Raw genomic sequence first — 15,756 nt, forward strand, 5'->3', positions numbered from 1 at the left:
ATAGGGTCACACAGAGACAGTACAGGGTCACGCAGACATGGTATAGGGTCACACAGAGACAGTACAGGGTCACACAGAGACGGTACAGAGTCATGCACAGACATGGTACAGGGTCACACAGAGACGGTACAGAGTCATGCACAGACACGGTACAGGGTCACACAGAGACGGTACAGAGTCATGCACAGACACGGTACAGGGTCATGCACAGACACGGTACAGAGTCATGCACAGACACGGTACAGGGTCACACAGAGACAGTACAGGGTCAAGCAGACACGGTACAGGGTCATGCACAGACATGGTACAGGGTCACACAGAGACGGTACAGGGTCAAGCAGACACGGTACAGGGTCATGCACAGACATGGTACAGGGTCACACAGAGATATAGGGAAAAAAATGCAGAATTTTGTATCGATTTTCTATTATTATGTCATGAATTTCTTCCAGACACCTGGACACTTCTCTCGTTGACGTTGATGTTCAACCTAATTATGTAAGAGTAACGGTGAAGAGCAAGGTAACTGCAAAGGGGGAATAATAATCAAAAAGTAATTTTTTTTTTAGATATATTATTCCATATATTTTTTAACACAAACAGGTAGGCGTGCATTAGCCATTATAATAGGCTTATACTTGAGTATATTAGCCTATACTCAGCTCCTGAAGTATTGAAGGTGTACAGGCAGTCCCCGGGTTACATACAAGATAGGGTCCGGAGGTGTGTTCTTAAGTTGAATTTGTATGTAAGTCGAAACTATATTTTATCATTGAAGTTCTAGACAATTTTTTTTCTTTTGTTCCAGTGACAACTGAAGTTTCATAACTTTTGTTGTAATGGGACCAAGGATTATCTATAAAGCTTCATTACAGACACCTTACAGCTGATCATTGCAGCCTGGGACTATAGTAACAACCAGAGAGGTCACAGGGGCAGAGGGATCCGTCTGTAAGGGGGGGGGGGGGGTTCTCTAAGTCGGGTGTCTTTAAGTAGGGGATTTTGTTGCCTGTATTTTGCTTTTGCGTCCCGATTTACAGAGCTGTTATAATGATACATGTATGGAGATAACTTTGTTCAGTCTCTTCTTGTGATGGTTCTGTAGTGACCCGGTGTTTTTGGTTGAATCCATTGTATGGAGATTTCAGTAGGGATTGAATAAGATAGAAATGATGTGAAGTGAAAGCTCCCATCAGTCTCTGCTTCTGCCTCTCACTTGGAGATTGTGATACAGAATTATTTGGTATCTGCCATAAGCCGCTGCTCATTACATCAATCATTCCCAGCGCACACGGAGCGGCCCCTCATCTCTATGACATCTGGAGGTTTTTTAAGGTCGGGCGGTGAGATTTCCTAAAACCAGTCCAAAGGCGAAGGGGTGGAAGAAAACGAAGATTATTGGAAAGTTGTAGAACTTTATTTCCGAAAAACTAACTCTCAACCAATCACAGCGTAGCAGTTTTTCTTGCGATGCTGCAAAAGTTGAAAGCTGCATTGTGATTGGCTGCTGATTGTGAAACATTGTATATCTGCCCCAAAAGCTGACCCCTTTTATGGTTATATGATCACAAAGACTACCCCCTATTACATCCACCAGTGATCAGCTGCGATCGCTGGGGAACCTAGTGTTTTGTTTCCCTATAGCACCCCCGCAGGGTAAATTGGGTATTACATAGCGTCCTTCACAATGGATTGTTACATATTAAATGACATTGACGCCCATGAAGGAGGAAGTGGATACAAACAGGAAGTCAGATGAACATTTTTGCCTAAATGGGGCTTTTATCTGGGGCCTTAAAGGGATAATGTCTCCTGATTTTACCGCACTGAACTATCATTCCCCTCCAATAGGGTATGAAATATTCTACTGTATAATATCTACAAATAGGGTACATAATCAGTGGGATGTGGCTCCTTCCTTTTGGCTCAGGGGACCCCACCACTGCTACGGTGTAACCTCGCCTTGATCTTCATTCATGTTGCATTTCGTTCCTCTTCCAGCCCTTCCAGCTCGTCCTGTCCGAAGAAGTGAAGCCAGACAGCAGCACCGCCAAGAGGTCACAGACAACGGGGCACTTAGTCATCACTATGCCCAAGGTACCTACCTGTCCCCTCCTTGGACACAGTATACAGTATGGTCTGAAGTATCAGTACCTCTTGACAGCTGTTTTGACCATTAGGAAGTGTTAGGCATTGTCCCTGGAGAGATGTGTAATCAGACCTTTGTGTAGATTGCTAGTAGCTGCAGGACTGTGAAAAATGCATTTATATTCCAGGATTGTATTTTCTCCAAAGTTCACTGGGGGGCAGTCCTCACACTGCTGTGCTCTGTGTACACATTATAAGGTAGAAATGTGGAGAACAGGACTGTGAATAGTGAACTCTTGATACAGGTCTGCAGCTCTGCAGGTGCCCTGGGTAGAGCTTTCAGTTCTCTGCAGCTCAAATGTCCCACAGTCTCCTCTCTGTCCTGAGTCACTGCTACGAGCTGCACCTTCTGGGATACCTGTCCTATCCATGTCATGGTTTGCCTTTTATTTTCCTTGTCCTATCCTAAAAAATGTATCTGCATATTTCCCATAATCCCATAGTAGAGTCAGTGGCTTTACTTAAAGGCATACTAGAGCTAATACATATAGTAGAGGTGGAGCAGTAGAGTGCAGAAAGCTCTTCAGGCGGAAAGACTCACATTTCTTAGTTGCAGACCTGAAAGAGCTTCACTTTTGCTACATACACACAGGTCTGATTACACATCTCTCAGAGCACAGCAGTGTTAGGACACATTCCTAGTGCACCTGCAGAAGCTACAATGCTGGAGTATAAGTCCATATTTCACAGTCCTGCTGCTACTCACAGCATACACAAAGGTATGATTGCATATCTCTCCAGGGACAATACAGAGCCCAGCAGTGTGAGGACACGCCCCCAGTGCACTTGAAGAAGCTACAGTCCTGGAATACAAATCCATATTTCACAATCCTGCTGCTACTATCAGCACACAATGGTATGATTACACATCTCTCCAGGGTTGATAGCTAATACTGGATTGCCACGTGCTGTTTCTATCACTAATATATAACATTGGGATGGTTGTACAGCAGAAGAGGGAATCCGCCTCTGGGTTTCTATATTTGAGTCTATGGAGACTTATGTTTCCCCCATCCCAGACATCAGATTTTCCCCAATTATAGACTGTATTAAGTAGGGACTCTACGAAGTAAGACAGAAACTCCTCTCACAGTTACTATGATCATCAGTCCGTTCCTGTCACACAGTTATGCATAGGAAACGCTCACTGCTCAGCCTCCCTGACTGTATCCTTTTGGTATGGAACATATTGATTTCTGACTTGGCGACATGTTATCTGACAACCCATCATGTTGTGTAACTTTTAATGCTTCAAACATTGACTTACACGTGACTGCCTATTAATAGAGTTTACAGCTGTTAGAGATTGGTCTTCCTTTACCCAGCACTGTCTGTATGACTCCTTAACATTGGGAGCTCCAAAACTCGCTGCTGCAGTCACAGGCATCAGAGATGACCGCTACACATACGACTGCTGGTGCTTTAGGCTTTGAATAAAAGTGGTTGTGCTGGTGCTATGTCTTTGTGCTTGTACTGTAGTCTTTGGGTAGAGGTAATTGTGCTGGTGCTGTTTTTATTTGGTACAGCTGATTGTGCTATATATAGTCTTTGGCTAGAGGTGGTTATGTTTGTGCTGCAGTCTTTGTGTAGAGCTGCTGTAGTCTTTGGGTGGACATGGTTGTTCTGGTGCTGTAGGCTTTGGGTAGAGTTGTTTTTTTTATGGTTCTGTTGGGCCTGGGTAGTGGTGGTTGTACTGGTGCTGTAGGCTTTGGGTAGAGGTGGTTGTGCTGGTGCTGTAGACTTTGGGTAGAGGTGGTTGTGCTGGTGCTTTAGGCTTTGGTTAGAGGTGGTTGTTCTGGTGCTGTAGACTTTGGGTAGAGGTGTTTTTTCTGTTTTTGTTGGCCCTGGGTAGTGGTGGTTGTACTGGTGCGGTAGCCTTTGGGTAGAGGTAGTTGTGCTGGCGATGTAGGCTCTATTAAGAGCTGTTTGTGCTGTAGCCTTTGGAAAGGGGTGGTTGTTCTTGTTCTGTAGGCTTTGGGTAGAAGTGGTTATGCTGGTGCTGTAGGCTTTGGGTAGAAGGCTTTGAGTAGACTTGGGTGTTTTGATGCTGTAGGCTTTGGGTAGAGGTGGTTGAGTTGGCGACTGTCGTAAAACCTTACTTAAACGTGAGGCATTGTGGATTTTTAAATTAGGAGCCCGTCACCCAACAGGATTGAATTACAAATCAGATATATGTGCTGGTGCTGTAGGCTTCAGGTAGAGGTGTTTGTGCTGGTGCTGTAGGCTTCAGGTAGAGGTGTTTGTGCTGGTGCTGTAGGCTTCAGGTAGAGGTGTTTGTGCTGGTGCTGTAGGCTTCAGGTAGAGGTGTTTGTGCTGGTGCTTTAAGCTTTGGGTAGAGGTGTTTGTGCTGGTGCTGTAGACTTTGGGTAGAGGTGTTTGTGCTGGTGCTGTAGACTTTGGGTAGAGGTGGCTGTGCTGGTGCTGTAGACTTTGGGTAGAGGTGTTTGTGCTGGTGCTGTAGGCTTTGGGTAGAGGTGGCTGTGCTGGTGCTGTAGACTTTTGGTAGAGGTGGCTGTGCTGGTGCTGTAGACTTTGGGTAGAGGTGTTTGTGCTGGTGCTGTAGGCTTTGGGTAGAGGTGGCTGTGCTGGTGCTGTAGGCTTTGGGTAGAGGTGTCTGTGCTGGTGCTGTAGGCTTTGGGTAGAGGTGGCTGTGCTGGTGCTGTAGGCTTTGGGTAGAGGTGGCTGTGCTGGTTCTGTAGACTTTGGGTAGAGGTGGCTGTGCTGGTGCTGTAGACTTTGGGTAGAGGTGTTTGTGCTGGTGCTGTAGGCTTTGGGTAGAGGTGGCTGTGCTGGTGCTGTAGACTTTGGGTAGAGGTGTTTGTGCTGGTGCTGTAGGCTTTGGGTAGAGGTGGCTGTGCTGGTGCTGTAGGCTTTGGGTAGAGGTGGCTGTGCTGGTGCTGTAGACTTTGGGTAGAGGCGGCTGTGCTGGTGCTGTAGACTTTGGGTAGAGGTGTTTGTGCTGGTGCTGTAGGCTTTGGGTAGAGGTGGTTGCTGAGGCCAGTGATTTGTGGAATTACTGCAGGGGTACAATACATTACTATATGCTATACGGGTGTCCTCTATATGATCCGGGGGGTTCATTCTCAGCACCATTTCATTATAAGGGCGTAAAGGGAACCTCTGAGGTCATGTGAGGAGAGGTCCTAGCTGTCCTCTATGGATAGATAATAACTTCCATTAACTGGAATACCCCTTAAAGTGGTCCTTAAAATGTGCGGTGATGCAGTGGAGTGGCTTTAACCCTTCAGTGCCTGGCAGCTGTGGTATTAATGTTGAGTGATGTAGCCACGGGGCTGTATAATAAGTGTATGCGCAGCGTCCCAGGAGGGCGCAGTCCTGCTCCGCTGTTTGTATTGATCCAGGTGTTACACGGATTTTGGGCTTAGGGGCAGGATTTTCCTGGGTATTATGAGCCGGCCGCGGGCAGGGGTATTAAATCTACAAGAAGTCATCAGTGCGGACGGAGCTGCTGATTCATCAACGTCTCCAGCACTTAGGAAGCCGTAAAACCCCGGACCCTTTCCTGCCTCTTACAGGCGCTAATTCCTCATAAAAGACCCCCCCCCCCAAACACAGTTATTACCCCACGAGGGCCGTCATGGGATCAGATCATGGAGGCATGAAGGAAATTTAAAGGGGATGTCAGGAAAACAAACAAAATCTATCCAGCAACAGATAGATAGATATGAGATAGATGGATAGATAGATATGAGATAGATAGATAGATAGATAGATAGATAGATAGATAGATAGGAGATAGATAAATAGATAGATATGAGATAGATAGATAGGAGATAGATAGATAGGAGATAGATAGATAGATAGATAGATAGATATGAGATAGATAGATATGAGATAGATAGGAGATAGATAGATAGATAGATATGAGATAGATAGCTAGGAGATAGATAGATAGATAGATAGATAGATAGATAGATAGCTATGAGATAGATAGATAGATATGAGATAGATAGATATGAGATAGATAGATATGAGATAGATAGATAGATAGATATGAGATAGATAGATAGATAGATAGATAGATAGATAGATAGATAGATAGATAGATAGGAGATAGATAGATAGATAGATAGGAGATAGATAGATAGATAGGAGATAGATAGATAGATAGATAGATAGGAGATAGATAGATAGATAGATAGATAGATAGATAGATAGATATGAGATAGATAGATAGATAGATAGATATGAGATAGATATGAGACAGATAGATAGTTATGAGATAGATATGAGACAGATAGATAGTTATGAGATAGATAGATAGATAGATAGATAGATAGATAGATAGATAGATAGGAGATAGATAGATAGATAGATAGATATGAGATAGATAAATAGATAGATATGAGATAGATAGATAGATAGATAGGAGATAGATAGATAGATAGATAGATAGATATAGATATGAGACAGATAGATAGTTATGAGATAGATAGATAGATATGAGATAGATAGATAGACATGAGATAGATAGATAGATAGATAGATAGATAGATAGATAGATAGATAGATGATAAATAGATAGATATGAGATAGATATGTGTGGGTTAGATCCTGCATGTGTGGGTGCAGTTAGATCCTGCATGTGTGGGTGCAGCCTGTGTTTGGGTGATGTTACGCGGTCAGGTGTGAGCAGAGCGGCGGGTGCAGTTAGATCTTGCATGTGTGGGTGCAGCCTGTGTTTGGGTGATGTTACACGGTCAGGGGAGAGCAGAGCGGTGGGTGCAGTTAGATCCTGCATGTGTGGGTGCTGCCTGTGTTTGGGTGATGTTACACGGTCAGATGTGAGCAGAGCGGCGGGTGCAGTTAGATCCTGCATGTGTGGGTGCAGTTAGATCCTGCATGTGTGGGTGCAGTTAGATCCTCCATGTGTGGGTGCAGTTAGATCCTGCATGTGTGGGTGCAGTTAGATCCTGCATGTGTGGGTGCAGTTAGATCCTGCATGTGTGGGTGCAGTTAGATCCTGCATGTGTGGGTGCAGTTAGATCCTGCATGTGTGGGTGCAGTTAGATCCTGCATGTGTGGGTGCAGTTAGATCCTGCATGTGTGGGTGCAGTTAGATCCTGCATGTGTGGGTGCAGTTAGATCCTGCATGTGTGGGTGCAGTTAGATCCTGCATGTGTGGGTGCAGTTAGATCCTGCATGTGTGGGTGCAGTTAGATCTTGCATGTGTGGGTGCAGTTAGATCCTGCATGTGTGGGTGCAGTTAGATCCTGCATGTGTGGGTGCAGTTAGATCCTGCATGTGTGGGTGCAGTTAGATCCTGCATTTGTGGGTGCAGCATGTGTTTGGGTGACGTTACACGGTCAGGTGTGGGAGCAGTGGGTGCAGTTAGATCCTGCATGTGTGGGTGCAGTCAGATCCTGCATGTGTGGGTGCAGCCTGTGTTTGGGTGACGTTACACGGTCAGGTGTGGGAGCAGCGGGTGCAGTTAGATCCTGCATGTGTGGGTGCAGTTAGATCCTGCATGTGTGGGTGCAGCCTGTGTTTGGGTGACGTTACAAGGTCAGGTGTGGGAGCAGCGGGTGCAGTTAGATCCTGCATGTGTGGGTGCAGCCTGTGTTTGGGTGACGTTACACGGTCAGGTGTGAGCAGAGCGGCGGGTGCCAGGTATTATCACCCCGTACTCACTAATGGCAGAACTCTCCATCTCCAGTGGATGGAAACATCTGATCCCAGCCCTGAGGAGTCTGCGCCATCAATAATTCATCACAAGCCATTATCCCGGAGTCTGAGGAACACACAAGTTTTTCTCCTCATCAGCAGTTCCCATCCCCACACACATTATCCAGGAACCGCACGTCCTCCGCAGAGGGAGAGGCGTCACCTCATTACCAGGAGATTACTAATAACTAATGTAACATCCAAACTGCCAATGTCACGCCGACTGTTTAAAGGGAATTTGTCAGCAATGCTGGATATCAGGCCTGGTATTTTGTTAGTATCAGCAGAACTGTGAAAAATAAAGTGCACAGCCCCTTCCCTCCTCCTCTTAGTGACATCTGTAGTAGTTGCTAGAGGTTTTACCCCCAGGAGAGCAGAGTGGACGAGCAGTTTCATTTACCTCCTCACTTGTCTATATATTTATGTATTTGTACACATGGATTATTTTTATAATTTCTAGATCTGTGGCTATTTACATGTTCACTGTCCACATTTACATCAGTGATCTGTAACCTGTGACTGTAGTAAAAAGTCCCAGCATGCCTTGCACTGTCACCTCCGACATTGTCACATAGACACAGCTGGAAGCAAACCCGGCTGATGGGGAGTATCTCCTCCGTGTGTCCGGATTACAGTCAGACTAGGAAACAGGTGACGGAGGTCTCTTTTTTTGGGTAGAATTCCTCTTTATTTACTCTTTTGTATTGTGTTTTCTAGGCCTCCGATCTCATCCAGAAACCGAGGGCGGCCTCTCCAGGGGTAAAAAGCAGGAACTCCAGTAATGTGCAGTGCAGGTAACATGGGGTTAAAGGGGTACCCAATTTATCCTTATTAATATTAATTATTAATAGACCTATTTTTGAATATTCAGATACGTCCATTAAAAGGGTCGGCCGCTATCACAAAACTTTACCAAAACTCTTATAGGGTCACCTATATAATTGTTACCCTGGTAAGTTTTTGCAAAACCGCCAGGGCCAGCGGGTGACTTACTGGCAGCAGGACAGATGGAGGGGGAGGCCTGCAGTTATTACTTTATAACCACTCCCATATCACTGGTTGGAGGGGCGTGGCAAAGACATCCACCCGCCCCTCCAACCACTGATATGGGAGTGATTATGATGGTGGGGGAAGCCGGCAGGACATGGGGCACCAGAGGAAGTCCTGAGTCCTGCTGCTGGTCTCTGCTGATTAACATAAACTTTACCTTGGTACAGTATTGGTGACTCTATTAGGGTCCTATACGTACCCCTAAAATATTGTGATAGTGGCCAACCCCTTTAATATGGCATTGCCACTCTTTCGGATGGGTACCACAGTAGATCGTTGCTTACTTTTCCCATACGTTCAGTAGCTTCTCCATGGAATACACTGTATACCATTCTGCCCTATTGTGAGGAAACAGGAACACAATGATCTACACGGGAACGTTCCCAGGGGATTATCCTTTATACTTTCAATATTTAGCAGGTTATTGTCTAGTTGTAATTTTAATAACCTTCTGTTATCACCAGTGGCTGCTTAGGAGCTTACTGCATACAGATTTATTATTGACTTCAATGTGTGTACAGTATGCAGTAAGATTCTGAGCTCCCCCTAGTGGTGGCTGTAAATAGTCAAAATTTAGTCCTAATAGTCGCCCTGAGCTCTATTGCCTTTAATAGGATTTTGCACACACAAGAGCTGATGGAATTCAGCATGACAGGGAAGCTGATGGGGATTAGCGGGCCCCCATTTATTCCAATTTCGGAGTGAGGGGAGTCCCGGTAGTCAGCATCCATTCCAATATGTATTCCCCATCCTGTGGACAAAAGATGAATGTCCTTTATTAGAAAGCTACCTCTAAAAGGGTTAATAGAGTAGTGGATTCCCATAAAGCACTACCAGCCCCATATGGTAGGTATATATGGATGCTATTATCATACATATAAGTAGCCTTATCCATAACCCAGCGATATGATGAAATGCCTCAGGGAGGGAGACAATAGGTCTTAGCGAGCAGAAGTGGAGGCTTAGAGTGAATAAACATTGCAGCAAATACTTAAGTCTGTATCTGCTGTGCACATAAAGCAGTTCTGAGGATGTACAGCCGCCCAGTAATCAATTATATGCACATTAGGCCCAGGTCCAAACATTCAACTAAAGATACATATCCTTCACTGTACATCATATACATAATGTGAGTCTGTAACATAATCGCATATATATATATATATTACATCCTTTATTATACTCCAGAGCTGCACTCACTATTCTGCAGTCAAACCTCTACCTAACACTGTATGCTGCCTGATCTGGAACTTTGTATCCTTCCTTACCTGGAACCTTCTTTCCTGTCCAGAACCCCGAGTGTGTACCTGACTGATCCAGAACCTTGTATGCTGCCTAATCTGGAACCCTGTATACAAATCTGAAGCAGAACCCTGTATCTCTATCTAATTCGTAACCCTGTGTCCTGTATCTGATAAAGTACCCTGAACCCCAAGCAGATCCAGAACCCCAAATCTGTACCTGACATTGTATCCTTCTTGATCTAGAACCCTGTATACCCATTTAATCCGAAACCCTGAACCCCAATCTTATCGGAACCCTCAAGCTGTACCTGACCCTATATCCTTCTTTATCCAGAACCCTGTATCCCAGTCTGATCTGGTACCCTGATTCTGAAACCCTTAACCCCATTCTGGTTTGGGACCACAAACCTGTATCTAAGCCAGTTTCCTGTACCTTGTTCTGGACCCTATACCTCGATCCTGAGCCTGTCCTCTAAAACTGGTTGTGGAGCCTGTTCCCCGATCCTGTGCTGTTCCCCGTTTCTCTAGTGTTAGTATATCTGTCTCTTCGTCTGTCATTTGTTTCTGTTCCCTGCCACATACAGTAAGGATTGCCTTCAGGTTGTCCTTTGTGACTAGCACAACCTGGGCAGATCAGGTAGTGAATTGGTTTTGGGTGAGTTTAGGGCCTTCACCCCTCTCTCCAATCACATAAATAAGCCCTCCTACAGCCACATAGAAAGAAAAATTTAAGAATTATGGCTTTTAGAATGCGAAAAGTTAAAAATTGAAACACAAAAATAAAGAGGGTGTGGCCTAGAAGAGGCGGGGCTTCTGCTGGTGATACAGAAGGGCAGTTAATAACATGTTGTGAGCCCCCTGTGGCCAGTTCCGGTACTGCAGCGGTGCTATGCACATGTGTCTGTCTATGTGATTGCGCCTCAGTACAAATCGCGGTTAATGAGACATAAATATGTGTTATTCATACCCTATTTTTCTGGCATTAGATCCCGTATGATTGGGAACATTTTGCGGTGTCTGCGTGTGCTCCTGGGGCTCCTTTGGAAGCCGGAATCCTTTGTTACTAATATCGCGCTGGTAATTATCCCAGCAGGGCTGAGGTGTACACAACATCTCACGGCTGCCGGGATCATGACTCTGCATAATCACCTGGATACTCCTTCATTTTACAATTAATATAATAGGGCTGGCACCGCGGCCCGGCTCGCCAAACGGAGAGGGTCACGACGCCGAGGCTAAAGATCAGCTGCTCTGTAGACTAATATGAGAGTCACCTTGTTATACACTTTAGGAAATAGTGGACATTAGGAAGTTTATTATGTTTCCTGCCCCTGTATATAAGAGGGGGCGATGTTACGGTACCGCATTTTGCCCCTCAGGGTGGAAGGATCAGGTTCTTGTTTCCCTTCCCATGTAATTTCCATGACCAAACCCTTATCCTCTTGTTGGTTAAAGGGGTTGTCCGAGAGTTATGAAAATAAACTAAAGTTGGCCGGAGGGGGCTGCTTAAAAAAATAAAGATCTACTTACCCTCCGGTGTCCAGCGCTGCTGTCACTCTGGTCCGGGCGTCATGTAAACAAACATGGCCGCCAGAGCAGCGCTGGACTCTGCTTCCGGCCGGTCGTGGCTGGCCACGCCTACCCATCCCTATTCACAGCATTGTGAATGCGGGCCGGAAGGTTGACGGGTCTGGCCGGAGCGTTGCTCCGCCCATGTTTGTTTATATGGCGCCCGGACCGGAGTGACAGCAGCGCGGGACACCGGAGGGCCCCGGAAGGTAAGTACATCTTTATTTTTTTAAGCAGCCCCCTCCGGCCACCTTTAGTTTATTTTCATAACTCTCGGACAACCCCTTTAAGAATGTAATACCCCTGGGAGAGGCGCTGGGGCAATGACGGCTGAGCCCCCTCTCTGGAGGCCCTGGAAGGACACTAGGAATAATCCTACTAGTGACTGGTATCACTGTAACTGCTTATAGTCCATGTCCCAGAACCTGATCCGATTTATATGGAAGTGGACGGGTATGTTCTGATGTCATTACCTGAAAACTACAGGTTGTGATGTCATAACGTATAACCTACAGGTTCTGATGTCATTAGCTGTAAACTACAGGATCTGATTGAATTACCAACACCCTACTGGTTCTGATGTCATTGCCTATAACTAGGGGCTGTGATGTCATAGCTTATACCCTACAGCATCTGATGTCATTACCTAGAAACTTCACATTGTGATGTTATTCCCTATATTTTTAGTAGTGGATCATAACATAGGCGATTTGGGCGGTAGCCCGGGGCCCAAGCATTCTAAGGGGCCCATGGCCAACAAAACCACCCACCAAATTTTATATTGACAAGGACTTTCAACTATGAAATTCTTATACATCTGTTCCTGTTCTTATTACACATGTACACAAGAGCCATTTCAGGACCTTTGAAGGTCCTGAAACCACAGATTGAAAGTAGTAGAAGGGACACATCCTCCATTCCCCAAGAAGCTGATTCTAGTACCAGATGTAGGAAGAGATTCCAGACTTGTAGGGGCCATAATATCCATACAGCCCAGGGTCCATGGTGGTCTTACTCCACCCCTGCCTATACCCTACAGTTTCTGATGTCATTACCTAGAGGTAGAGGCTGTGATGTCATTACCCCTAAATTACTGGATCTGATTGAATTGCCTAGACACTACAGGTTCTGATGTCATTGCCTATAACTAGGGGCTGTGATGTCGTAGCTTATGACCTACAGCACCTGATGTCATTACCTATAAATCACAGGTTCTAAATATAGGATCTGATGTTGTTACTTATAACCTTCATGCTGTGATATCATTATATATATATATATTATTATTATTATTATTATTATATCAGAGAAATGCAGAGGTGAGAAGTTATTTCTGTGGTCACTACAGCATCAGTGGCAGGAGATCCGAGTTCCTGTAGATGATGGTGGTTGTAGTCCTCATCAGGCTTTCCTGCACTGTGATGATTTTTGGGAAGTCTCCGTGTATCTTATTCCATCCCCTTCCTCGCTCCTTCCTGCACTCGGCTCGTGTCTCTCTCTGATTTCAGCCTCTGATATATTTTGCAGCGAGAGAATTGAGACGCTTGAAGTGGATCCAACGGCGCGTTCATTTCCAGACGTGGCGAATATTGTCCAGGACAAGAGAAGCGGAGCCCAGGGACCTCTGATACCGAGCAACTGCAAAGCCAAGAGTGCGGCCGAGGACGAGGGAGACTTCTCCGATAATCCCGAGGTCCCTCCTCTGGTATAGGACACGCTCTGGTACTGCCTTGTGTATATTGTACAGTATTTAAAGGGAACCTGTCATAAGGATCCCTAGTGATGAGGGGTTAAGGGTCTCTGAGGGCTCTCGAGATACTTCAGGTAGCGGCGATGGGGGTCCGTGTTTGCTTTGGACCTGCAGCCCACATGTAGTGAAGCTGAGGTTCTGCATGCGCTGGGATACCAAGGCCGTCTGTCCCCTCATGTTACAATAATCGGTGGGAGGTGGACACAGGGTGTGGATATTTTTGCAATCATTGATTTATGAGTCGCTCTACATCTTAAATAAAATAGCAAAGCTACTTGTAACTTTTGTGTACGCAGCTCCGATGCAAAGCAATGTGTCTCCATGGGCAAATCAGGCTACAAATAAACCTTGTATGAAGTCTGGTCGGGCATGTCTTTAGCCTTTTGGAAAGTACAGGAGACTCCTAAGAAGATCACGAACGCCACCTTAGCCCATTCTGTGGCGAACTGTGAAGGCATCAGTTCGATATGTGACCCTGTGTGAGTCTGATCTTCATATTTCCTCTGAGCTGTGTCTGCAGATTCATGTCTTTCCTGCTCAGCCACGCCTCCAGCTCATTCCCATGACAGAAGAGAATTCCTGAGGGAATTCCCTTCAATCCCCTCATTCTCCCCTCCCTCAGGAATTCTCTTCAGCGAGTCACACAGCCAGGGTATGAATGATGTAGCAGAGCTGAGAGAAAGCATGTCAGTTAGGAAGCTGGAGGCACATCTGAGCAGAAAGGACATAAACACAGAGTAATTTACAAAGATGGAGAGTCAACTTTACAAACGGACTGTGGAACAGGCATGGGGCGGAACAATATAGGGATAGTTGTAATGCTATAAAATAGCAATTTTCATACGGTAGATATGTTTAGTGTGGGAAGTTTAACTGGCAGGTTCCCTTTAAATACATTGGGGGTCATTTACTAAGGGCCCGATTCACGTTTTCCCGACGTGTTACCCGAATATTTCCGGTTTGCGCCAATTTCCCCTGAACTGCCCCGGGATTTTGGCGCATGCGATCGGATTGTGGCGCATCGGCGCTGGCATGCACGCGACGGAAATCGGGGGGCGTGGCCGAATGAAAACCCGACGGATTCGAAAAAAAACGCCGCATTTAAAACAAAAAATGTGTCGCGAAACTTGCACTTACCTTCACTCAGCCCGACTCGGTGTATTCCAGTGCGTTCCGATGCTCTACAGCGCAGCAGCGCCACCTGGTGGACGTCGGAGGAACTGCCTTAATAAATCCTGTCCGGACCCGAATCCAGCGCAGAGAACGCGCCGCTGGATCGCGAATGGACCGGGTAAGTAAATCTGCCCCATTGTTTCCTCGGCCATTAGTGGCTTTTTACAAAGTTGCATTTGGTTGCATCTGTCTCGCCCCGGCCAACACTCCCACTTTCCCACCAACTCCTCAATATTTTTATGCAAATTATCCTAAAAAAATTAAACGTATTAAATTTGCATATTCTGCCATACCGGCCCCTCCTGTGCCTCCGTGTCTGCGTGATGTCACCTGCCCATCATTCATCACGTATTACGTCGCCATCGATGTATCCAAAAACGAAGAGAATTGCACGGAAAGTATTTTCCATTTTTCTTAATTACCTGTAATGTGTTTACACAACGCAATTAAAATCCTGACTGTATAATTAGCAGCGCGTGCACCGTACCCCCCGTTCATACCGTCTGGAGGATTCCTGTGCACCCGCACACGAGATAATTAATTTTAATTATTGAGCTTATAGTCAGATTGGAGAGACTTGTTCTCATGCTCCCAGGTAGAAGCCAAATCTGTTCTGTGGCCGCCGGTGTGAAACCTTCATGATCTCCTCCTTGTGCTGCTGTAACATAGGTCACCCCAAATACTATTAATGCGGGGTACAGATGTAATGGCCGCACCCCTGTCCTCTAACATTATAGATCAGTTAGCTGTCAGCTTCTACCAATTTGCCTTAAATAAACCCCCTCCCATTACCCTGCCCGAAAGCGGTTGATGGCACCCGGTTCTCGGGAGCTCTTGCACATACAAGCTCATCATCTGGATTAGATTGCACAGCCAACTGGGTGATCGGGATGACACATGCACATGCGCGAGAGTTCCCAAGAGCCACGTAATTTGAATAATTTTAAAAAGTATTTTTTTTGGCAAAATTTCTTGTGTTTAGGGCTAATGATGCTATGACCCTGAAAACGCTGAGCAATAAGTATGGCTGAATAAAATCATGGCTATCCAAGTGGGCAATTTCCTCTAAGATCACTCAGAAATAAATCTGTATGTGTAGACCAAAAAATCTCCAAAAATGATTGGCTAATGGCCAAA

At 45.6% G+C, this 15,756-nt stretch overlaps 1 protein-coding gene across 2 annotated transcripts in view; it reads left to right on the forward strand.

The window, feature by feature from the left end:
- The window catches only part of DNAAF11 (dynein axonemal assembly factor 11), a 37,932-nt gene extending 23,285 nt beyond the window's left edge, over window positions 1-14,647 (forward strand). Inside the window, exons 9-12 of one of the 2 annotated variants that reach the window (XM_072151169.1) lie at window positions 453-522; window positions 2,002-2,097; window positions 8,551-8,627; window positions 13,224-14,641. In XM_072151169.1, coding sequence (XP_072007270.1) covers window positions 453-522; window positions 2,002-2,097; window positions 8,551-8,627; window positions 13,224-13,407 — 427 coding nt within the window. In that variant the 3' untranslated portion in view covers window positions 13,408-14,641. Of the gene's footprint in view, window positions 1-452; window positions 523-2,001; window positions 2,098-8,550; window positions 8,628-13,223 lie in introns of both variants that reach the window. The other variant, XM_072151167.1, reaches the window with a different exon arrangement.
- The last annotated feature ends 1,109 nt before the right edge of the window (window positions 14,648-15,756 follow it).

This window comes from Engystomops pustulosus, chromosome 5 (genome assembly GCF_040894005.1).
Source record: "Engystomops pustulosus chromosome 5, aEngPut4.maternal, whole genome shotgun sequence".
Lineage (NCBI taxonomy): Eukaryota > Metazoa > Chordata > Amphibia > Anura > Leptodactylidae > Engystomops > Engystomops pustulosus.